Source organism: Rattus norvegicus, chromosome 3 (assembly GCF_036323735.1).
Source record: "Rattus norvegicus strain BN/NHsdMcwi chromosome 3, GRCr8, whole genome shotgun sequence".
In the NCBI taxonomy this organism is placed as follows: Eukaryota; Metazoa; Chordata; class Mammalia; order Rodentia; family Muridae; genus Rattus; species Rattus norvegicus.
Genome location: NC_086021.1, coordinates 161,085,901 through 161,109,316, shown reverse-complemented (window position 1 = coordinate 161,109,316; position 23,416 = coordinate 161,085,901). Strand labels below are relative to the sequence as shown.

Below are 23,416 nucleotides of genomic sequence, written 5' to 3'. Positions count from 1 at the left end.
CAGGGACACCTGAGTCCACTGGGGGGTTCTGTCCTCCATTGGCCTATCTGGAACGGGGTGAATTAGAGGGGCCAAGAAACCGCTGGGTCAGCGTGGGAGCCGCTGTCTCTCCTACAGTTTTGTAATTGTTACACACATGCGGATGAGATAAGGGATGCAGAAGGGATGCAGAGGACCCCATGCCTTTACTCACTTTATGACAAAATGCTTTACCATGAGACCCTGTGCTTTACCATGAGACCCCATGCTTTTACCACCCAGGCAGTATCAACCTCGATTTTCTGCTACGTGATTTACTGACTCACCCTTGCTTTACCCTGCTCTTTCACCGGCATCTATCTTCCTTCCTTCCTTCCTTCCTTCCTTCTTCTTTCTTTTCCTTCTTTCTTTCTTTCTTTCTTTCTTTCTTTCTTTCTTTCTTTCTTTCTTTCCTTCCTTTCCTTTTTTTATTGATGCATTTGAGGATACAGTGTTGCCTGTACCCTGCTCCTTGAACCCAGAGGAACACTTGTTTATTTTTGGTTGTGAGCCTGCCCTTTAACGGCTGAGCCATCTCTCCAGCCAGGAACACTTGTTTATTGTTTTTTAATTAGATGATTTGTTTCTTCGGTTAAGTGCACACTTACAGGCCATGGTTACTTTTAGTTTATTTTAGTTCTTGCTTTTTCTTTTCAGATACATTTATTTTACATGTATGGGTGTCTTGTCTACATGTGTGTTTGTGTACCATGTATGTGCCTGGTGCTCAGAGAGGTCCAGAGAGGGCATCAGATTCCCTGATCCTGGAGTTACAGAAGGTTGTAAGCCACCAGGTGGGTGCTGGGAATTGAACCCAGGTCCTCTGGAAGAGCAGCTAGTGCTCTAAACCACTGAGTCATCTGTCCAGCCCCCTAGAAGACTTAGTACTTAACCAGAAGGATGTTCTCTTACATAACTAGCAAACTCAAATTACCTTTAAATTTCTTTTCTTTTCTGTCTTTCTCTCTTTTTTAAAAAACTTGAATCATGCACTGCCTATCCATGCTGGTCTTAATTTGTAACCTTCCTCCTTGTGACTGTTGGGAACTCTTTTGCAAGGTTGGTTTTTCTTTTTTATTAATTTTGGGGCGCTGGAGATTAAACCCAGGGCCACGTGCATGGGAAGCATGTGCTTTACCACTGAGCTTTACTCTCAGATCTATTTTTACTTAATCTACTAAGAGCTGATTGAGGAACCATATATGGGCAAGCGTTCTAAGCCTTGCTCCGTCTCAAATGCTGTGTGATCCTGGCCCATCACCGTTCCTGTCTAGGCTTTAGTTTCCTATGACTTTGGGTGTTTTTGAGTTTTTCCAGAAACAACTTGTGGCATGGCAGGGAGAGAGTCCTGGGCTACTAGGGACAGGTCTCTCTGGGGCTTCTGGGAAACCTTGGGCTAGTCGCTTGTCTGTCTTGTTTTCCTCTTTGTGAACTCCTAGAGCATTCTCACGCTAATATGTCTAGGAAGGTTGGGGTGTGTGGTGCTCACTGCCTGCCTGAGGGTCTAGGTGTTAGCTGTTGGGGTAGCCCATCCTGGAGTCAGAAAGGGCAAATTTGCGTGGAGGTGTCAGCCCCAGTAAGAAAATGACCCTCACAGGTCTTGGCCCACACCTACGCTTCACCTGAGTCGTGCACTGAGCTAGCCTTGCAGTTTACAAAGACACAAAGTCCATTGCCCAGAAAAAACAAGCCACAAATGGCACAAGAGTTTGCAGCTGCGAAAGGTCTGACAGCTCCTAGAACATCAAGGGTTTGTGAAGAATCATAAGGACTACACTGTGAGGAGAAAAACCCAGAATGTGCAAAATGATGTCACTGCTATGTAAAATAAGGCAAGTCACAGGCGCGAACACACACAACTCCCCTCCCCACATTCACACAAGTCCATCCCCATCCCCCCCCCACACACACACTTGTGTATAACTTGGTAACTTGCCTTCTATACTCATACATCCCCTTGGTGGGAATTCCTAAGACCCAGCTTAGCAGTCACTGAGTTGGAACCAGCTTCTGGGAGGGAAGGTTCTAGATCGTCAGGTTTTGGAGCCATGTTGTTTGAACTGTGTGCTCTGAAGTTGGTATCTCTCTGTCTCCAGCACTTGCTGTGCCCACGGGTGCAGGCGGGTGGTGGGAATCCACTGAGTTGACTGTAAGGCGCTTCACGTTTGGATGAAGAGGTTGAACTTAGTGGTTGTGGGTAACTGTACACGCTGTGTCCGGATTGTCTAGGACTGCAGGGTCTGTGTGCTTGCCATAGTCTGGAATAGCTGCTGTTGCTAGAGCTATGAAGAACTTGAACTCTTATGATAAAGACACAAGCAGAGGAACCAATACACACTGGTTTTTGCAGAGAGAGAAACCAGGACAGGGCCTTTCAGGAAGAACACACAGGGAGATTCCTAGCCATGGCCTTGTGGGGATTCAGGGCTGAGAGAGGTGTGTGCCTTTCCTCGCTAACCATTGGCTACACTGTGGAGATAATTTCTCACTGCTCAGAACTCTTTTAAAAACCATTTCACCAAGGAAAACACTCTTCTTCCTGTTCTTGTTGCTCTGGTCTGTTAGAGACTGGGCTGGGAAGGTCCAGATGGGTCAAGAAATGTTTCCCAGGTCACCCAGCAAATCTGGTGGCAGAAGTGGGCTTCCAGCCCAGAGCACCCAAGTGTCTGCTCTGCCCCCCTCCTAGGTTTCCTGCCATTGACAAGGTCACAGTCCTCTTCCTGTGACTTTGCCAGAGGCTATGGTACCTGGAGCAGGGTAGGCGCAGGGAAAGCAATGTGCTTTCCTAATTAGCTCCCGGAGGGGAAGTGTGGGCGCTCTGGGACATAGGACAGGCAAGACCAGTGTCCCTAGACACCGGGAATTGAGGGAGAGGGTGGGAGTGGAGGGGTGGGTCTCCTAGGCAGTGTGGCCTCTGGGGACCCTTCTTTGTGTCCCATGCTAATGGGTTGTGGGCTATACCACTGGCTCCAGCCTATGTGACAAGGGAGACAGACATTTCTGGTCTTCCTTCTGTTTTGTCTGTTGAGAGGACTAACACAGCTGACATTAGGCAACTGTCTACTCATATGCAAAATAGGCAGCCTCACAGAGCCTCTGCCAGAGGGTGGGATGCTCCCTGGGAGCACCGGGCATGGGAACCAGCAGCAGTCAGTAAATAAGAAAGGAAAGGGCTTGCTAACAATGGTGTGTGAACGTTCCTTGCTGAGATTAGGGCAGCCGCCTGGCTGCTGTTCTTGCCTCTCCCAGCCTTCCTCCTAGCTTTCTCTGAGCATCTCTGATCCTGGCCTCACTGGCACCTAGGCTGAGTCAAAGAACCCAGGTCCTCCTGCTTCCCTAAGCTCTAGGCTGTGCCCTGTTCTCAGATGAATCTGCACAGTGGAAACATGGGTGCTGACTCTCAAGGCTTCCGATACACCACCCAGACCAAGGGAAGGACTGCTCTGTCACTTCCTTTGGTCACATTTTACTTTTGTGTATGCATGTGGGGACCCATGTGGGAGTTAGAGGACAATTTGCAAGCATCTCTTCTCTCCTTCCTGTATGTGTACATCAAGGATTAAGCTCAGGTTACCGAGAGCGGTGGCAAGTGCCAACGGCTGAGCCATCTCAAGGGCTCCTGCTTTGAGTTTCAAAGGTAGACAGACTCAGGGTCAATCACCTGTCATATAGCAGTCTCCCAAAACTAAGCTAAGGTGGATGCAAACTTCTGGCTTCATCACCTGAGGTAAATCATGCAGGCTAGGTGGCGATGTTATGGTGAGAGAGAGGTCAAAGACAGACACATTCACAGAAGGCGGCATGAGCAGCTAAGGGAAGAATGGGGCTGTTTCCAGACGGACTCCGGACAGCAGCAGGCGCCACTGATGGGCAAGAAGGTACCATAAAAACCCGTAATAGGTAACCTGAATGAAGAATTGGTGTGGGGATGTGGTGGAAGCGGACTCTATGCCACATGCCCTCTAGGAGCTTTTGAATTTGAACCATGGGTCTCTTCCTTATCCAAAAATAAATATAATGTGGATTTCATTGGCCACCACCCAATGCTGTTCATAACACTTGAGCCAAAGGAAGGCTGTGAGGAGAGCCCGCCTAGAGCTCCAATGCGATGTGCAGAGCCTTTGCCACAGCTATGACAATCCAAGTCCTAAAGAGGAGTCTGTCTGCAACTGTCATTGTCCACTGTCCTCTCTTACTTAGCCGGGATACACACCATTTATTTAAAAATACCTTTATTTCGATCCCACTGATTCGCTCACATATCACATTCACACAGACACACAGACACACAGACACACACACACACACACACACACGCTTTCAAAAACAGTCTTTGGTTTTCTAAAATTTCTGCCTTGTCCTTGGCCACCTTGGCCTAGATGGCTAGATTGGTCCTTGTGGCTCTCGAGGGTGAGCCCTGTATCCAGGCCATTGTCCTCTGGTCCCTACACGAAGCAGGAGTGGTTTGGGCTTCTGGAATCTTCTCCCCTCTCCAGCTAGGGGCTGGCTCGAGGTCTCTTTCTCTGGAGTCCTTCTTGGAGAAAACACTGTGGGGACCCCAGGTTCATCTCCGAGGCCCTCGGAGGGGGGCTACACCCCTCACTTTCAAGCAGCTGCCCCCCAGGTCACGACGGCTGCCCTGCAGGAGAGAAAGAGGTGTCAGGAGGGTGAGTCAGGAAGTTTGTGCTGAGCAACAGAGGTTTAGTGAGTTCAGCCACACAGTAAACTTTCTGTTGAAAAGACAGAGGAGACTCTGGACTAACAGGGAGCATCATGGAGTGACACTGTTTAGGGACAACAGCAAGGTCAGAGGGGAGCAAATGCCACTTGGGGAGGAAGTGTGTGTATGCATGTGAGCCATTGCTATGGGTACCTCTCTCCAGAGGGGATGTCAGGGGCACCTTCCTTTGCAACAGTTTACACTGCTCGCTCCTTCCCTACCTGACAGGCTGTTCCTTAAGGAATCTAATGCATGCCGGGTGTGCTGGCACCCTCCCAGAAGCCTAGAATCTCAGAGACAGGTTTATCCATGAGTTTGAGGCCAGTCTCGTCTACATAGTGAGTTCCAAACTAGTCAGAGCTACATAAAGAGACATTGTCTCAAAAAACAAAACAAAACAAATTCTACATATTTAATATGCATATTTTGGGCAGCAGGTGCTGGGGATTGAACTCAGAACCTCCTTGGACATGCTAAATACATGTTCTACCACTGATCTACATCCCAAGGCCACACAATTTTCAAAATACACCAGAAAGTGTATTTACAGCAAAGGGCAAGTTCCTAGCACTTCCAGCGGCTGCTTGGGAAGTGTTTGTGTGTGCGTGCATCTGCATGCGCACGTGCATGCGCACGTGCGTGCGCGCGCGCGCGCGCACACACACACACACACACACAGACGCGCACGCACATTCACACATGTACCCATATGTGCACGCGTTCATAGCCTCTGCCTAGGCTACCCAGAAAGCAGGTTTCTGGCTGCCTTGCCTTCACTCAGGGTCTCTCCGGTGCAGGAAGAGTATACCCTCAGCTCCGGTCTGCAGAGGAAGATTTCTGTATGAATGATACTACCTCCACTTGTTAGGGACATCCCTGGAGTAAACCAAGGAGGAAGGCATCCCTGTCAGACTGGGAGCCCAGGCAGTGTCTGGGAAGGGCTTTCTTCCAGCCTGGGGCCAGAGCCCTGCAGGTGCCAGTCAGTGAGGTTTCAAGCTAATGGTAGCAATCCCTGAAGCTACCTATCCTTCAGCCTTGCCCCTCTCACCAATATGCTTAGATTGGACATAGACCTTCACTGAGTGCCAGAGAACTCCCAGCCCTGCCTTCTTCCTTTTCTTCTGACAGTACATAGCTATGTAGCCTCGGTTGACTTTGAGCTCCATATCCTCCGGCGTCAGCCTTCCTTTGTCTCAGGGCTGGGTTACAAGCCTATGCCCCATGCCCGGCTTGGTACTTCCCCTTTTGAGGACTCCAGTGTTGAGTAGCTGACAATAGCTGTTTAGTAAGAGTTGGGGAGAACCCCACGGCCTGTCAAGCCACCCCACTTTCAGGCCCCATATAGAACGGAATAGCACAGTAAGTGCTCAGTCTACTGGGAGTGGCTGATCTGGTGGTGACCTCAGTGGACTATCTGGGAGCCGGGCCTCTGCTGCCTCCTGCCTCTGCCCCAGCCCAGGTTGGGGCAGATCCATCCAGATGTGATCCCAGCCTCCCTGGGGGCTCTCTGGGCCCAGGGACAGTCTGTTCATTCACAGGCAGGGCTATTTTGAGGGCCGAGGCCATGGTCCCAGCAGAGCCTGGGGCTTGGGCTTCTCAGACAGACTCTGGCAGGAGTAGCTAAGAAGGGTGGATGGGGCGGGGAGAGGGGGGATAGGGGACAGAATACTACTTCCCGACTTCACTCTTAGGTTCTCAGAGGCAAGAACATCACCTTCTAACCTAAGTCTGGAGGTCTTTCAGAGAATTGGCTTCTGTGGGAAATGCTGGGGCAGTTTATTTTCATGAGCCTCAGTTTCTTCATCTGTGGAATGGACACCCTCTCGGGTGCGCAGTGGAATGTGAATACAGCTATGCCCACGGCTAAGAACCCTGAAAAGAGGTTCTAACCAGGTCCAGTGTGAGACACTCCTGCTCTAAGGGAGCTGGCTCCCTGCTGGATGGAGCCTCAGTTTCCCCACCTGTTAACATGGTAGGTATTACTTTACAGGCTAAAGAAGCTAACACAGGTGGCACACACTAACAGTAAAACTCTTCCTGGGTGCTACTGGGAACAGAAGCCACAGCCTCATTTGTGATGCCAAGTGTCCTACTGCTGGCCTATAGATCCTGCTCTCATTTTACTTTTCAAGACAGGATTTCACGAAGTTGCCCCGCAGGCCTTACTCGTGGGATCCTTCTGCCTCACCCTTCTGGCTCGTTAGGATTTCAGGCCTGAGCCACCATATTCTCCAAGATGAGCTTAGTCAATAAACTTTTATAGTACGGATTTCCAGCATCCTCCAATGGCACCTTGTCAGCCCTCTGCTGTTGAGCTGGGCACACCAATAGCGAAGAGCTTCACAAAAGGGTCCTGTTCAGCTCTACTCCCAGGTGACAGAGGAAAAACAAGGCAGAGACAAGAGTCCACGTTCCTTTCAGTACTGCTACCAAAGAGGTAACCTTATCTCATCCCTGAGCTGTAGGAAGGAGCTGGGGACGTGTCCGTCCATGGCAACCCCAACCCCAGATCATTCAGGATCAGAGGGAAGGCATGGCCTGGGACGCATGGAGTGGGGTCTGGGACCTTGGAACTTCTTGACCTCAGAGCTCAGAAGTGTGTAGGGGCTCCCCAAAACATCTGGCATCTTCCAGACAAGTCCTGGAGGGGCCAGCACTGGCGAGGATCACCCCCCTGGCCTATTCCCAGAGGAGCCTGTGTGACTGAGCATGGCTTCTATAACCAAATTTGGTTGGGTTCTTAATCCCACAGACAGATTCCAAGGCAGCAGTCAGCCTCAGGCCAGGCCCTATGAACTATGGGACGGTCCCCCGGCCCACAAAGGAGCCCCCATTCTGACTGCTGAGGTGGAGGGCACAGATGCGCAGGGCCCTCCTTATGCCACCTTTCCTACTTTCCAGTTAGCCAGGCCAGAGTACCAAAGTCTTCTCTGTCCAATCAGGTTGGGGGTGGCGGGGCACAGGGCTTCTTCTCTGACTGCTAAGGGGCCTTAACGAAGAGTGTGAGCTCAGATCAGTACTTGGAAGACTCCTGTCACTCTGGTGGTCTACCTCTGCCTCTAAGATCTTCCTGCTTCTTTGTCTAGACCAGCGGCTCTCAACCCGAGTCTCTCGACCGATCCCTTTGAGAGTGGAACAACACTTTCACAGGGGTCACATATCAAATATCAACGTTAGGATTCATAACTAACAAAATTACAGTTATGAAGTAGCAAGGGAACAATTCTATGCTTGGAGGTCACCACAGCATGAGGAATTGTATTAAAGGGGGCAGCATTAGGACAGTTAAGAGCCACTGCTCCAGACCAAGACTGCAATCCCCAGGTCCTCCTACCATGCGTGTTCTAAATCACCCTTTCCCACCCCCTTCCCACATGCCTGCCTCTGCTTCCACATCTTTTAGGAATTTAATACTCAAGCTTCTCAGTCTCAAACCTGGGACTGGGCTTTGCCTGGGCTCTCAAAGTCCTATCAAACCATGGTATCTTTTTCTTCATCCTCCTGGCTCTGATGCTATACTGGGGGCGCGCCTGACTGGCTTGTGAGTAGGGCCATACCTGCTTATCTGGGCACATTCTCAGAGCCAACAAAAGCCAGGGGCTGGGTGGTTAGGGACAGATAATCTGGATGAACGTATAACAGGCCTTAAAGTAGTACTGTGATCTGCCCAGTGAGCCTTTGTGTCCCAGATGTAGACCTGAAGGCCCACCTCTGACATCCTGCCCCAGTCTGGGGCATTGACAGGGACCCTCAAATGCATACCAGTCATGAGGTTAAGAAGACTCACTCAGAGAAATTGAGGCGATGGAGGGCTGGAAGACAGCCTGGGTGTTTGAGCCAGAGGACTGGTCTGAGGCCAAGCCACTGAGGCCTTCCCAGGATGGAGCTATGGGAACCAGTGAGCAGAGCTGAAGGGGACTAGATACAGTCCCCATGATCTTTCCCTCGCTGGCTATGGAAAGCAAGTCTAGATTCTCTGAGCTTCAGTTTCTCCAGGTGTAAACATTAGCTGCTGATTTAACTCAGGCATGCTTCCTTAAGGCAAGGCAAGCTCAGGTTGGAAAGGGTAAGAGCCTCGGGCCAAGCAGGCCTATGTGAAGTTTTGTCTAAGAGGGCCCCAGAGACTTCTGCTGCTCCCTAATGCCCAGCCAGCCTCTTAACTTAGACACAAGCAGACAATAATGTCCCCTCCTAATCCCTGGGGGCTGGGCACTCTTCAGGAACCCCTTTTTGCACATAGGTAGGGTACTCAGGCTCTAGAGTACAAGTATTTGTACTGATGCTCTTGGTCAGGTCTTAGGACCTGGAACAATTTATTAAAGATGTTAGCTCAAAGTGATACCTACCTAATAACCCCAGACCCTGCTTCCTGTAAATGTGGACAGTGCTTTACCTGAAGTGCCGCAGGGATAATTGAGGGGACAACAGAATTCCTGCCCAGAGGGCGAGGATCAGGCAAAGAGGAAGGTCCCAGAGTTTAGACACCTCTTAAAACGCAATTAAGTCAGACCGGAGCTTCTAGGCTCCCCTCTACCCTTTCTGTTTGGGAGTTAAGCAAGAGATTCTGCTCCACTTTAATCCTAGGGTAGAAGACACTGTCCCCGCGAGGTCTCTTCCCTTAGCTTCCACGGGGGTCCCTGACTCCCAGGAGGCCGGCTCTGCAAGACGGTTTGCCCGGTTGAAGCAAGCGCCGTGCACTCACCCCCTTGCGCTGGTTGCTGAGACAGAAGGTGCAGATGGAGCGCGGCTGACGGCCGTCGGCGGCGGGGACCGCGCTCTTGCCACCGCCCGCCGCGCGGAAACACGGCTGCCCATCGTCTGCCGCGTCGCCCAGCAGCAGCACGTTGGCCAGGTGGGCGATGTAGCTGGACGCCAGACGCAGCGTCTCGATCTTGGACAGCTTTCGGTCCACGGGCTCGGTGGGGATGAGCGTGCGCAGGGCGGTGAAGGCCGTGTTCACGCTCTGCGTGCGGTCTCGCTCGCGCGCGTTGGCCGCCTGTCGCTGCCGCACCACCACCACGGGGCCCGCGCCGCCGCTCGCCCGCCGCCCGCTCCCGGGACCTGGGCCACGCCGTGCCGCCTCCAGCCCTTCGCAGCAGCCGAACGACTGGTCCGACGCGTCGCTCTCGCTGCGATTCTCCTCGTCCTCGCTCAGCAGCCGCACGTCCGGGTACAGCACGTGCGCGCCGACCGGGCGCAGCAGCGCGAACGCCATGGGCGCCCGGCCGCGGGCCTCCGCTCGCCTGGTCCCCGAGCCGCCGCCCCCGGTGTGCGCTCCCGCGCGCTCCCACGGCCACGCTGGTCGTCGCCTTATAGCCGGGGGAGGAGCCAATCACGAGACGGCCCCGGCGGGACCAATAGAACTCCCCCCTGCTCCGCCCCGCCCTGGCTGATAACTATGCTCCTGCCTCTGGGTCCCCCAAATTGAGAGTGGCCCCCGGAGCTCCTGGCCCTCACCTAAAGTTCTGAATTTGAGATGTCCAGGCGTGCAGATCTGGATTCCTAAGAGACCGCTTGCAGGTCCCTGTTAGCATAGCCTGTTTCCTCCGTCCCATTGTGAGCATATCCCCGGGATCAAAAGTCTAATCCAGTGTCCCGGTAGCTTCGGTGTACCGTCAGAACCGCGGCCAGTGCTTTGGACTAAGAGTTTCTCAGACTAGACTGCCCAAGTTCCATTCTGCAATTCTGAGTGTGGCCCAGGAAACTGCGTTTTGTACGAGTTCACCATGATGCTGGAGTGTCTGAGGGGAGCGAAGACAATCTTTTTTTCTTTTCTCTCCTCTTTCCTAGCAAAACAAAACTAAAGTCCCATTCAGTCACTTAATGACTATTTGACAGGGCTCTCTCTACTATATAGTTTTCGTTGATGGGCTGAAAGGGATGGCAGATAAAAATCAAAACAAAATGAACTTTTCCTTCTCAGACCCTGGAGCCTGGTGATGCCAACGGGACAGTTTTGTGTCGGTTGAGGTTGTAGGGCAGTGCCACGATATGCAGATCTACACCACTCTGGGAATCCCCACAGGCTTCCTTCACCTCCTGTCGCCCCACCCCACCCAACGGCCACTGACAGTTTTTTCAAAAATTTCAGACTGAGGTCTGGGTGTTCTTTGTAAAAGACCTGGGAAAATAGCTGAGCAGATGGTGGCCACTGGGGTCCTCCAGTCACATATACCTGATTCTCAGTGTCATCCCAGAACGGATCAAAGCAGCATCCACTTGGCCTTGAAAATAACATGGTGTGAGTTGTTTGTGTGTGTGTGTGTGTGTGTGTGTGTGTGTGTGTGTGTGTTTTCAATCTCAAATGGTAGCCAGAAGTGCATAGAGCTGAAAGCTTGTAGGAACTTATTGGTTTTTCTGGAAGACATCTTCCAGCTCCAAGGACTGTTTCCCCAGCCCCCAATCTAGTCCAGAAACGGGCCTAGGACATAGCCAATGGGAGAGGAAACCCTAAAGTCTTCAGAGTCCAAGGTCTGTAGGGACAGCCTGTCCCCACACCTGGATCCCCCACCCCCATACCATTTGACCGTGACCCAGCCAGGCAGGGCTTTAGTGAGTAGCCTCCTCAGGCCCCTCCCCACAGGGCCAGCCTTGTACACAGCTCCTGCGCTCCAGCCGGGGCTGCTTCCTGAACCCATGAATTATTACTGACCGGGAGATTTCCTTCCCTGTCTGCGCCTCCTCACAGGGGCTCCCAGCTCCCTTCACTTTCGCTTTCTCCCGTTTCCCCCTCCCCTCTGCTCCTGACCCTCTGGAGGCTTGGAATTCCTGTCCAGCCCCCTCCCAATCCCACATCCAAATGAGATGCCTGGGAGGCTGAAGGGCCCTCCCCCGAAGGTTCATTCATTCAGTTGCTCTTTGGGCAGGTTTGGACACAAGGGACCTTGGAAGTAAAATAAAACCATGAATGAGACCCAGTGGCTGGCTGCAGCAGAGGAAAGGGAGCTGTAAACAAAGAATTTTAGGACAATGTGGTCAGAGCCAGCCAGGGTCTGGCATCAAAGAGATCTGGCTCCAGTTCAAGGCCAGAGGCTTATTGGGGGGTCTCATTTTTGCTGCTCTGGAAAATGGGGTTAAGAATATCTCCCATTCTTAGAGCCAGTGACAGTCCCTAGATTCTCTGCCAAGAAATGGGGGCCTGGCATACAGCAAGAGTTCAATACCAGAAGTGGAATTTGTATTATTTTGTCCACAGCTTGGGGAAGGACCAAGTAGTGTCTGCTCTTCCAAGACTTGTCACAAGGAGTGGACCAGAGCTTCTGAAGTGTTCTTGGCCCATCCATGTGACAAGCTCAATTCCTTTCAGTTCATGCCCCTTACTCTCCAGCTACACTGGACTCTCTATCCCCAGAGCCCACGTCTTCGAATACCACCGTTCCCAGACATACCCATAGCGGATTCCATCACTTCTTCCACATCTCCTCTCTGTCAGGGCCTTTCCTGACAGCTGGGGCTAGAGCAGTGACTGTTCCTATAACCTGGCAGTACCCCAACTCTTCCTACCTATCTTAGTTTCGGGTGCTAGGAATGCAGTTGTAAACCCATTCTCCCCCTCTCCCCACACCATCTATCTCCACTGGAATAAAAACTCCATAGGAGGTTTTGCTCATTTTATCCTTCCCGCCCATGGCTGCCTCAGTAGTACCACTCTTCTTATTTTGTAGATAGAGACACTGAGGTTCATTAGGGAGGAAAACCAGCCAGCTAGAGTAGGAGCTCAGATTGGCCTGACTCCAGAGCCCTCCTTCCTCGTCAGCTGGCATCTGAGGCAGTCCAGCGGATGTGAGAGCTGGTTGGAGACCACTCAGCTAGAGAAGGAAAGTTCCAGGCCAGGGGAGTAGCAGCTGGCTCGTTTCCCTGCATAGTCTGGCTTTCTGTGCTACGGAAGCTTCCACATTCAATCGGAGGCATCCATGATGGAGCCTCTAGGCCTTTCCCCATCATCCTTCTTGGTTAGAGGGTCTTTCCCTTAGGATAGGACCAGCTTGAGCTTGTGCCTGCATTTCCTGCGGTTTCTCACTACAGTCTGGTCTGTGACTCCATCCCCCGGCCCTTGGTGTAGCATCTTCTGGTCCCTCATGAGTTCTCTTTCTTCATCCTGGTCCTCACCTAGATGCCCACTTGACTATATTCATTAAATACAATTTTATATTATTTAAGACTTTCATACATGCATCCAATGTTTTCTGAGACTAAGTACTCTCCACTCTAAACCCAATTCCTCCCAGACCCACACCAACCCAATCCAAGCTGTTTCTCTCTCTCCCTCTCCCTCTCCCTCTCCCTCTTCCTCTCTCCCTCCCTCTCATAAGCCACTGAGTCCCACAGTGATATTTTTGAATCATACTCTGGATGCACATGTGTCCTTATTAATTACCTGTGGCACTGCTTTGTGTGAGTGGGTCAAACTGCAGATGGTACTTTCCATAGACCAGCTTCTTGGAGGATTTCCTTTTGTTTAGTTTTGTTTCCTTGCCACTATTATGTGTGCAGAATCTCACACATGTTCGCTGCTGCTTGGCACGTGTGGTAAGCATTCATCACCCGGCCTCCATCCTTGGTAGTGGACCCTGATGGCTTCCTCTGGCTTCTCGTGAAGCAAATGGAATTGAACTTCTGGCACATGACTCAGCAACTCCTCTGTGTGTGTGTGTGTGTGTGTGTGTGTGTGTGTGTGTGTGTGTGTGCACGTGTGTATACTTATGTGCATGTGTGTACATATGTGCTTGTGCACATGTATTTGTTCATGTAGATGTTTGACTGTGTTCATGTGTATGACACTATGATGCTCACACCAGGACAGTATGGCTAGGGTCACAAAGGGCTGACACACTGAACCTCAGGACCGTGCACAGTCTACTGTGCAATGCCTGTGGGGTCCACTTCTCCGTGTCACTTTGACTCAGACTCAGCCGACTTCCTCATGAAATGGGTTTCAGACTTGCTTGTTCTCCCTGTCTTGCTTTCTTCCTCAACAGATAGTGCACTGTCAAGACGGGGAGTGCAGGACATGTGCTAGGCCGGAGCCTGGTACACTGCGGACAAGAGTGAGCATATTAATGAACGAACTAATGAACGAAGAGGCTGCAAACCCCAGCCTATGTGGTTGCCGTGGTGGTTAATTTTGAGCATTGGCTTAATTGCTGCCGGGAGCTGCCTGTCTTTATTCCCAGCACTGAGAGTACAAGGGCTGCCACACCCAACTTTTTCATTTTTATTTCCCGTATACGGATGCTTTGTCTGCGTGCGTGTCTGTACCCCACGCATGCCTGGTGCTCTCCGAAGATGGGCCTCACCTACAGTGGGACTGCAGTGACAGGTGGTTGTGGGTGCTGGAAACCAAACCGGGATCCTTTGCCAGAGCAGCCAATACTCTTAACTGATGAGCCTACTTCCAGACCCCAGGACAGCCTGTTCAATGAGGGTTTGGGGGCCACACTCAGGTTCTCGTCCACCGAGCCGCCTCCCCAACCTGGGCCCTGAAGTCCACAGCTGTGTAAATTCTAACAATCAGTGATGATCAACAAAGGTGAAAAGAAGAGAAAATTAGGGGGTTGGAGATTTAGCTCAGTGGTAGAGCGCTTGCCTAGCAAGCACAAGGCCCTGAGTTCAGTCCCCAGCTCCGAAAAAAAGAAAAGAAAAAAAAAAAAAAAGAAGAGAGAATTAACGACAACAACAACTTTAGCTGCATATTAATCCCCCCTCCTGACATGTGGGGTGGGGAGATCATAGCTGTTATTGAGTACAGCAGCACCGGGGTTCAGGGTGCCCCTGTGAGCAGCCTGGCCACTGACCAGGTCCAGGGGACAGATGAACAGCAGTATTGGTGCTGCCAGCCTGTGTGCTGAAGGTGTTTTCCTATCTGGGCTCAGTTAATAAAGCAGGCCGTGTTTCCGCCTTCCTGCTCTATTTTATGTGACTTCTACTCCCTAGGTTGCATCATGGACCAGAATGGTGGCTGAATCCATGCTGTCTGCTTTCCAACTGGGGTGTGTTGGGGAGGCAGGGGCAGGGGTAGTTAGAGGCAAAAGGAGAAGGACACTTGTCTGGGAGTTACAGCCTCACTTCTGCTCACGTCCTACTGGCCAAATCTTGTGATTTGACTAAACTTGGCTGAAAATAGTCTTTATTGCTGGGGACCACACGTGCAACTGGGTTGCTATTAGCAGAGAAGAAAGCAAGAATTGGGTCTCGGGGAAACGAGGATGCAGCCTGCTAGAAGAGATGCCCACTCCTGAGATAGCATAGTGTCACTGCTGTCACTGTCACTTTCCCCCGTGTGAGCTTAGAGATCTGCATTTCAATCTGTCCATTTGCAGAAGCTCAGCAAAGCCAGCTCATGGTTGTGAGGGTTTTGTGAGGTTAGAGATGCACTGCAATGGCTGGGCACCCAGCAACCTCCTGAGCATTCGTTGTTTGATTCCCACCAAGGGTTTCCTGAAAACCAGAAAGTTGTCAAGTGCAGAATCTGGACAGACAGCAATGTTCTCTTACTTTGTCCCGTTGAGATCCAAGAGAACAAAGTCAAGGCCCACGTCAGCACTCTGCACGTTGTGAGCCCGTGAGCTGGGGGAGTGTGCTGAGTAAACTGCTCTCATGGGGATGTGGGCTTCGCCTTGCTCTGTTTTGTGTCATAGGGACAAGGCTTCTCCTTCCACTAGTGGCATGTGATTTTCCCACCATGGATGACACCTGTGATTTCACCAATAGAATTCTGCTCTCCACACCACTTTTGAGGGTGAATTTCTGGAATCAGTTGCTCTGGAAGACACTTAGGGCTCCAAGCTGAAAGGAAAAGTTGCCGGTTCTAGAGAGCTGCAACATATCAAAGGCTCTGAAAAGTCTTGCCGCAAATGAACTCCCAGGGCTCCCGTTTTCACCCTGTGGCTTTTGATTTGTCTGCCTTTTTATTTTCTTCCTTTGGCTTCATTATTTTTCTTCCCTTTCGTTCTTTCTTCCTTGAGAGATGGTCTTCTTGTCACCCAGTGTAACTTAGAACTTGTTGTGTAGCTCAGGCTGGCCTGATCCTCCTGCCTCAGCCTTCTGAGTGGCTGGGATTATAGATAGGCCTGAAGATCAGGCTTGGCTTCTCTTTCCTGAGAGAGCACAGTGTGATCAGAGCAAGGCAGAAGTAGGTAGGTAGGCGAGGGCTGACCAAGAAGCAGAAGAAGGTTAACATGGACAGACTGACACGGCCACTAAAATGTAAAATGTTGGAGAAAATGTAAAAGGGACACTAAAATGTAAAATGTTGGAGAAAAATGTGCTTCCTGGCACTTTCCTCACTGAACACACAGTGTGTATTAGATTAACATATATACTCCACACAGGGTCATATAACCAAAGCTGGCCTCAAACTTTCTATGTAGGCAAGGTGACCTTGAAGTTCTGATCCTCTATCACACCTTAGAGCCAAGATTCAGGCATGTGGTGCCCCATTTTATATGGTGGTGCGGAGCATTCATTCCAGGCAAGTATACTACAAACTGAGCCCCATCCTCAGTCCTTAAATAATGCCGTGAGGAGCTTGCTACATGCTGAGTCCTTTCCTTAACACTGATGTTCCCTCCTTCAACCCTCAGAGCAGCCTTGGGAGCTAAATACTAACATGCTACCTTGCAAATGAGTAGACTAGATAACCAGGAGGCAGTGTAACTTGCTGGGGTCGTATATCTAACAGTGACTAGAGTAATTGTCTGCATGTTGCTCGCACAGGGGATTCAAGCTCAGATGCTCACAGAGCTCTGCCCCAGGGGAGTGTGCTTCACGGTGGTCTGCAATGATTTGATTTTGTCTGGCAGAAGATGCACGGCTAGGGACAGAACGGAACTTTTCAGGAATAGAGGGAAAGCTGGTGCCCCCATGTGTGCCCTTCTGCAGACCAAGCCTCTAAGAGCACGCCAGGCTGTTGCTAAAGGCTATCCAGGAAACGCATGCACCCAGTGGTTCAGTCCTCCCACCCCACCCACCCCTGCCTCCAGATGCCTACCTGGCCAGGGTTGGCCTTGACACCAGTTCCAAATGAGATGGAGCCAGATGATGTGGAAGTCAAGGGGATGGTAAAGGCCTGGGTGTGGCTTGGTGGTAGAGCCAGGGTGTGCCCAGTGTGGACAGGAGGGTTTCATCGAGGGTTACAGTTTCGATGTCCCCTGAAAGTTCCTATATAAAGACTTTTTTTTCTTGCCAGCCCAGTAGGCTTTGGGGGAAATGGTTAGTTCATGAGGACCCTGACCCCAGTGACAGCTCTGTAACTTGATGGCATTGGTGGAAACTAACAGGTGGGGCCAGGTTGGAGGAAGCGGGTGACTTCACACATGCCTTTGAAGGGTACCTGATGGCCATGTCCGTTTCTGCTCTTAGTTTCTTGGCTGTCACGAAGTGAGTGATTCTGAGTCCCCACGATAGATCCAAAGAAATGATAGATCCAGGGGACACAGATAGACAGAGCTCCACTGAAACGAGGGTCCAGATAAATCCTTCATCCTTCCCGGTTGTCTATTCCGGGCATTTTGTCCTAGTAACAAGGGTGAGATGTGAGAGCAGGGAAAACTGGGAAGACTTCCTGAGAGAAGTGTCTTGTCGCCATTTAGAAATTTATATTAGGTAACAGTGCGTGCGTAGTAATGATAGAAGAGTGTTTCAGCCCACCCCATGTGGTCCATGGTGGTCCTGTCCTAAAAGGTACGTCATGGGCAGTGGTCAGGTTGGACACACTGGTGCTGCTCTCTGTCACACCTTAGCCACACCTCCTTGACAGAATCCCGGGGTGCCCTGGGTGACAGTCAGCCTAGATGAAAATACTCCCCTCTCAGCCTATCTCACAGCTAGAGATGGCTGTGTGGTTCAGTGTGACCGATGAGGAGAGGATTGAGATTCCTAGGGAGGGCCACTTACCCAAATGAAATGACAGAAACTCCAGATATGGCCTCTGGCATTTACCCTTACTGGAATGGAAATGAATTCCTGGAGACACACAGCCAACTTCATCCTGGGAGGACAGAAGTCCCATGCCCACGATGGCAGAATGGAAAGATGAGATGGTTGGGTCTCTGATGACTCTTTAAAGAGCCACAGTAGCCTCTGTTCAAAGTCTTCTAAGCCTGACGTGGCCACTACACTCCTAAATCCACAGCAGCTGTGATCGCTTGAATAAACACGACACGCACAAGATTGGGCCAATCGACAGTCTATCATGGAGTGGGGAGGGGCTCATGAGACCTCATCAGTCCGGGCAACTAATGGTTGTTGGGGAAGAGAGAGACGTTTCCCCTCTGTGGTGTAGTTGGTCATAGTTGCTGTGCTTGGGTAGATAGCCTCTTACATAAGCTCCTGTAAGCAATCTGATGAAACCATTGCATGTACATGCAAGTGTACACACACACACACACACACACACACACACACACACACCGAGTTATGTGACAAAACTTCCTGGGGAAATGCAGCACAAGTCTATTCATCCCAGATAGGGAAGCCATGACAGACCAAAGTACAAACACAACCAAAGTCCAACTTGGTGAGCCAATGAGTTTTATTAGGGTTACTTACACAAATATGGGTGAGGGGTTACTTGCAGGAACAGAAACAACCCAAAGACTGCTTCATCAGAAAAGCCCACCCCAAAGGTCCTGGGTTCGATCCCCAGCTCCGAAAAAAAGAAAAAAGAAAAAGAAGAAAAGAAAAGCCCACCCCAGCACTGGTGACAGATGACAGAGCTGGGAACTTGGAACACACTACACAACCTGCAGACAACAGACTGGACAGTGTCCTTGCCAAGTGACTCTGGTATAAACCTCTTTCAGACAGCTTGGCTAGTTTTTCACCTCGGCTTGTAGCTCAGCCCAGCAACATTGAGAGGGACTCTCAGCTTTTATTGCTTGCTCTAGCAGGGGTGGGGTAGGGGTCTAGGCCTAGTGAATCTGGTCAGTTTCAGGGACGTCCTGAAGCTATTTTGAGTTGCTTAGCTTCCTGCGTAAGGAGCTTTCCTGCAGGATGGAAGCTGTGTTTAGAAGGACTAGTTGGGAAGGGAAAGGGCAGTGGGAGTGGGACAAGAGAAGGGGACGGGTGACTATAATAAAAGTTATAGACATAAGTGAAAATAATGAAAACCATTATGTGGGCAGGCAAAGGGACAGCTCTGGTCACTTGGTGCAGGTGATCTTCTGTGACCTTAGACACTGGGTTCAGGTGCTGTAGCATCTGTCGTCTTCTCTTGCTTTTGAGACTCGAAGTTGCTGCTGAAAGAATGTCAGTGCCCTGAGGCCACTGTGCTGGAAGCGAAGGCTGCAGGAGGCCAGATGAAGTTCTTCTAATTGGTCTCTTCTCACTGTTGGCCAGGTCCAGGGAGCAGAAGTCTCAGATGAGTCCTTCAACTGGAACACTGCCTGACACATTAGGCTTCCAAGGGAAACTGTAGGCATCACAGAACAAGCTCTCGCTGTGGCGTCCATGATGTACAGCACCAGCTTGTGGTGGGCAGACCAGCTGGTGACGCTGATTGTACTTTGGCTCATGGCAATGCCCACAGATCCCCCGAGCCTGTCAGTACGGTGAGCTTCACTGTGACTCTAGGCTAATGGTTGCAGCATGTGCATCTCCCTGGTAGAAATGATGTTGGTCTTTCCAGTTCAGCACTTAATCCCATGAGCCCTCTAATCACATTTTCATCGATAGTCAATTCCTTGGCGATGGGGGCCTCTGCTGAGGGACCCCTTTTGTGATGTGCATCCTTGAGTCACCTGCTTTGAGTTCACTTTTACATTATGCCTCAGACTTGAATGAAACTGATTTAAAACACACATATCTATCTTCTTGTGGTTCGGGACATTAGACCTGGTTCCATGCTACACACAGGGACATTTTAAACAGTGAAGTCACCACCCAAAAGCACAAGAGGTAGAGAGATGTGGCCTGAAATGGACATTGTGATAAGCTGAAAGCTGATTGGGAGGCAGCGTGAGTGCTGATCTGTCTGCCCTTAGCTGGGACTCAACTCAGGTGACACATTCACACCAGTGCCACCCCTCACCTGTCCGCTCCATCTATAGGCCTGTTGATTTGAAATTCTGATACACTTCACTGCATAGAACCTGACAGGACTGACTGGAATTTAATATGCTCAGTGCTCCAAAACCTGGTTGATATGCGGGCAAAGTGGAGCCCGGGGCAGGTAAGGGAGCTTGCGCCACTTATGAAATATGGGTGCTGAGGTGTCCTGCCAGGTTTGAGGAAGGACGTCTGAGAGACAGCAATCTAGCAATGGCTGCTATGTGTTGAGTGCCAGCAGCGTGCACGCCTGGCAGCCTTCCCTGCTCCGTCTACCAATGGCACACATTCTCTCGTTCTCTCAGGAAGCCAGCTTCAGAGAGGGAGCTCTCTCTGCAAAGCCAGGATTAAGATCGTTCCAGGGGCTGGGGATTTAGCTCAGTGGTAGAGCGCTTACCTAGGAAGCGCAAGGCCCTGGGTTCGGTCCCCAGCTCCGGAAAAAAAAAAGAACCAAAAAAAAAAAAAAAAAAAAAAAAGATCGTTCCAACCAGACAGGCCCAGCTGGATCTCCAGCTCCTTCTGTGGAGCGCAAACCTGTGCCAACCCACGGTACTGACTATCCTATTTCCTACACTGGCCCTGGACTCAGTCTCGTAGGACACTTGGCTGCCTGTTTGGCACACTGAACTTTCGGTAAGTAGATGTGCTGTGATCATCCATAGGCAACTGGGGCGTTTAATGCTTGTTTGTGTGTTTGTTATGTTATGGGGTTGATGTATGCCTGCCACCATGCCTGTGTGGAGGTCAGAAGACAACTTACAAGAAGAGTCAGTTCTCGCCTTCCTCCACGTACGTTCCAAGGATCGAACTCAGGCTATCAGGCTCCGCGGCAGACTTCCTCATCCTCCGAGCCATCTCACTCACCAGCCTGGGATCTGAGACCTTTGAAACAGCTTTGCTGAAAGCTTGGGGGAACACTGAGCTTTGGGAAAGACGAGTGTCAATTAAGGATGAGAAGGAGAGTCTTGAATCCATCTCCTGAGGTCACCTCCCACACAGGGTTAAAACAGCCCAGCATCCTTCCGGCTGAGCGGAAGTTAAGTTCTGAGAGGCGAGTGGGCTCCGGGGGGATGTTTTTCTTCTCCATTTGTCTGCTTGTGGCTGGCCCATAAAAATCCACCGGAACTCCATGCTGGACTGAGGAATTCCCACTGAAGCGGCTGTGGAGAGCCCAGGCTGGGGGGTGGGGTAGAGCTGGTAAGGGCATCTATCAGAGTGTTTTTGAGGTTCCAACTCCTGGCCAGTGATCTCTTCCTGAGACCACCTAGAATTCTGGGGGAGACAAAGCAAGGAAGAAGTAACCCTTCCTCAACTTCCTAAAGTGAGCTGGCACCTAAGGGACAGGAAAGAGTTGTCACTGGTTACTGGCCTGTGGCTCAGGTCCTGTCTCTGTCCCCACATCCACCTTTGTACAGAGCCAACAGTAGCACTCCTCCTTTATAGCAGAAAAACAATGCAAATGTTACCCTATGGCAGCCCACCTTACACTATACCCTCTCCTATTGCCCAGGGTGTGCTGTCCTAGTTTCCATTCAAGATGTGGCTTTTGCTCACCTCCCCCAGGAAGCCTGCCTTGACTCACCAGCTGAGCTGCCTACCAAAAATGCGGCTGACTGGTTTGACCACTGGGCTCTGAACCCCCGTGAGCAGAACCAGTTCTAAGTCAATGCCATCCCGCCAGCAACATCCCACACAGCTGCCTTCAGTTTGTCTCAAAAATGTGAAGTGTTTGGGATACTTTTAGAAGGTGGTCTCCCTTAAGGAAGGGAGCAGGTCTGAGTCCACTCCCCTTGAATCTGTGGGCTTTGTTACCTTTGACCAAATGCAAAGAGGCAGAGGTACTCTTCCACTCCCAAGGCGGTTGGTGCCCTGGCTGTCCTGTCCTCGGTGTACAGAGTTGTACAAAGGATTAGTGTTCTGAGGGTGCCCAAGCCTCATGGAAAACTCGTCTTGTTTGCTAGATCGTCTGGTACAATTGTAACTGTCAGCAGTAGATTCCGCCTAGTCTTTGAGGTCTAAGATCCTATAAGGTTTCCACAGCTCTGTCCCCTGCTGTGCCCAGCCTGAACTCATGAGGTAATGAAATTGATCTCCTATTGAGATGTTGAGGTTTGGGGTAGCTTTTTATGTAGTCACTGCTACCATGGGAACAGGATCCCTCCATCTGCCCTGAGGGGTAGCCCAGTCAGCCCATGCTCCCCCATTGCACTCCCTCACCTGCAGTCTGTTGCTGACATGGGGGCTACAGAAGTGGTCTGGAAGCAGAGATCAGGCCGTGACCTGACCCTTCACAAAACTCTCCTTTGGTTCCCAGATCACTGTAGTAACAACTTGATCCTGGCCCTTCGTGGTAGCCCCCTTTTCTGACCTACCACACCTCTGTGGGCAATGCTGCAAGGCATAGAAGTTCTTCTATTCATGTGCTTGCTGGCCCAGTCCCTCATCTTTCAAATATCCAACTTGCCTTCAGTTCCTTGTATTTGACACCATGGCTGTTTACTGCCTAAGATACCGCATGCTTTACTTACATATCCTTCCTTTCTTCTCTCTGCTCTGCCTCATCCTCTCCATCCCAGAAAGCCAGTCATACATGGTGGGAATCTTCACCCATTCATATCTTACTCTCCCGTGAGTAAAAGATGAACTCCAGGAGCCAAGGGATGCTTATGTCTTTTCTGCTATCTGTTTGGGGAGGTGGACGGGGCTTTGAAAAGGGCAGGACAGGGATGCTGGTTTTGGCTGACATAGCCAAAGTTAAAGTTCACTCCATGGAAGGGACAGCGTTGAGGGTGGAGAGGATGGGAGAAACTGGCGAGCCTTTGAAGTTGCACAACCAGGCGTCTCTGAAGCTGCCCTCCTTCCTGCTCTGTCTCCTTCAAACTTGCCCATAAACAGGATCTCGGGCAACTGCCCCAGAGCCCTGTCCAGTGCCCCATGGGCCTGGACTGGCTCCTTCCTGTGTTATAAGTTGAATTTCTTATAACTGCAACATCCTGAAGTTGCTGAGGGTTTGAGGCAAGCAGATCTGCGGGAGAGAGCTATGCCTGGCCTGGACCAGAGCATCATGTCTCTGTTACCTTCTAGAGAAATGGAGCTGATAAAAGCATAGGCTGCAAGGTAGGCTGCGAAGTCTGAGCCTCAAGATCTTGTTAAACAGCCAGGCTCTGAGGATCTGAGCAGGCAGAGAGAGGTACAAGGAACTAAGCCCAGATAGGGAGCTTCACGCAGGCCACATTACCCGCTAACAGTGAGGGCTGCTGAGGGTATAGGAACCACAGAGGAAATTCTCAGTGCCCAGAGAGCAAACAGCAGATGCCAGTTAATTAACAGCAAGCATCTCAGGGTGGGGGTGAATTGAATGTTTATGAGAGACTGCTGCAGACAGGGGACTGGAAGACTCAGTTTATATGCTCTGGAGGGAACAAGGACATTTGTGTATATTTCAGTGTTGCCATAGAAACATAGTTCCATGCCTCCAGCAAGCCCATATCTGGTGCATAAGTAAAGGGCAGTGTTGAAGCAACCATACACGTTCACTGATACCCTGCACATACACGTGCACCTATGCCCACATGAACATGAGCATACACACACATGTTATAAACATCGAAAGCAATAATACACACAGTAGGG

At 50.8% G+C, this 23,416-nt stretch overlaps 1 protein-coding gene across 1 annotated transcript; it reads right to left on the bottom strand.

Annotated features, from left to right (window-relative positions):
- Positions 1–4,233: 4,233 nt before the first annotated feature.
- On the bottom strand, positions 4,234–10,016 carry Tcf15 (transcription factor 15). Its single transcript, NM_001168579.1, has 2 exons — positions 9,441–10,016; positions 4,234–4,657 (listed from the first exon to the last, which is right to left on the bottom strand). The coding sequence occupies exons 1-2, from the start codon at positions 9,951–9,953 to the stop codon at positions 4,583–4,585; spliced, it is 588 nt and encodes a 195-aa protein (NP_001162051.1). The 5' UTR covers positions 9,954–10,016; the 3' UTR covers positions 4,234–4,582.
- Positions 10,017–23,416: the final 13,400 nt, after the last annotated feature.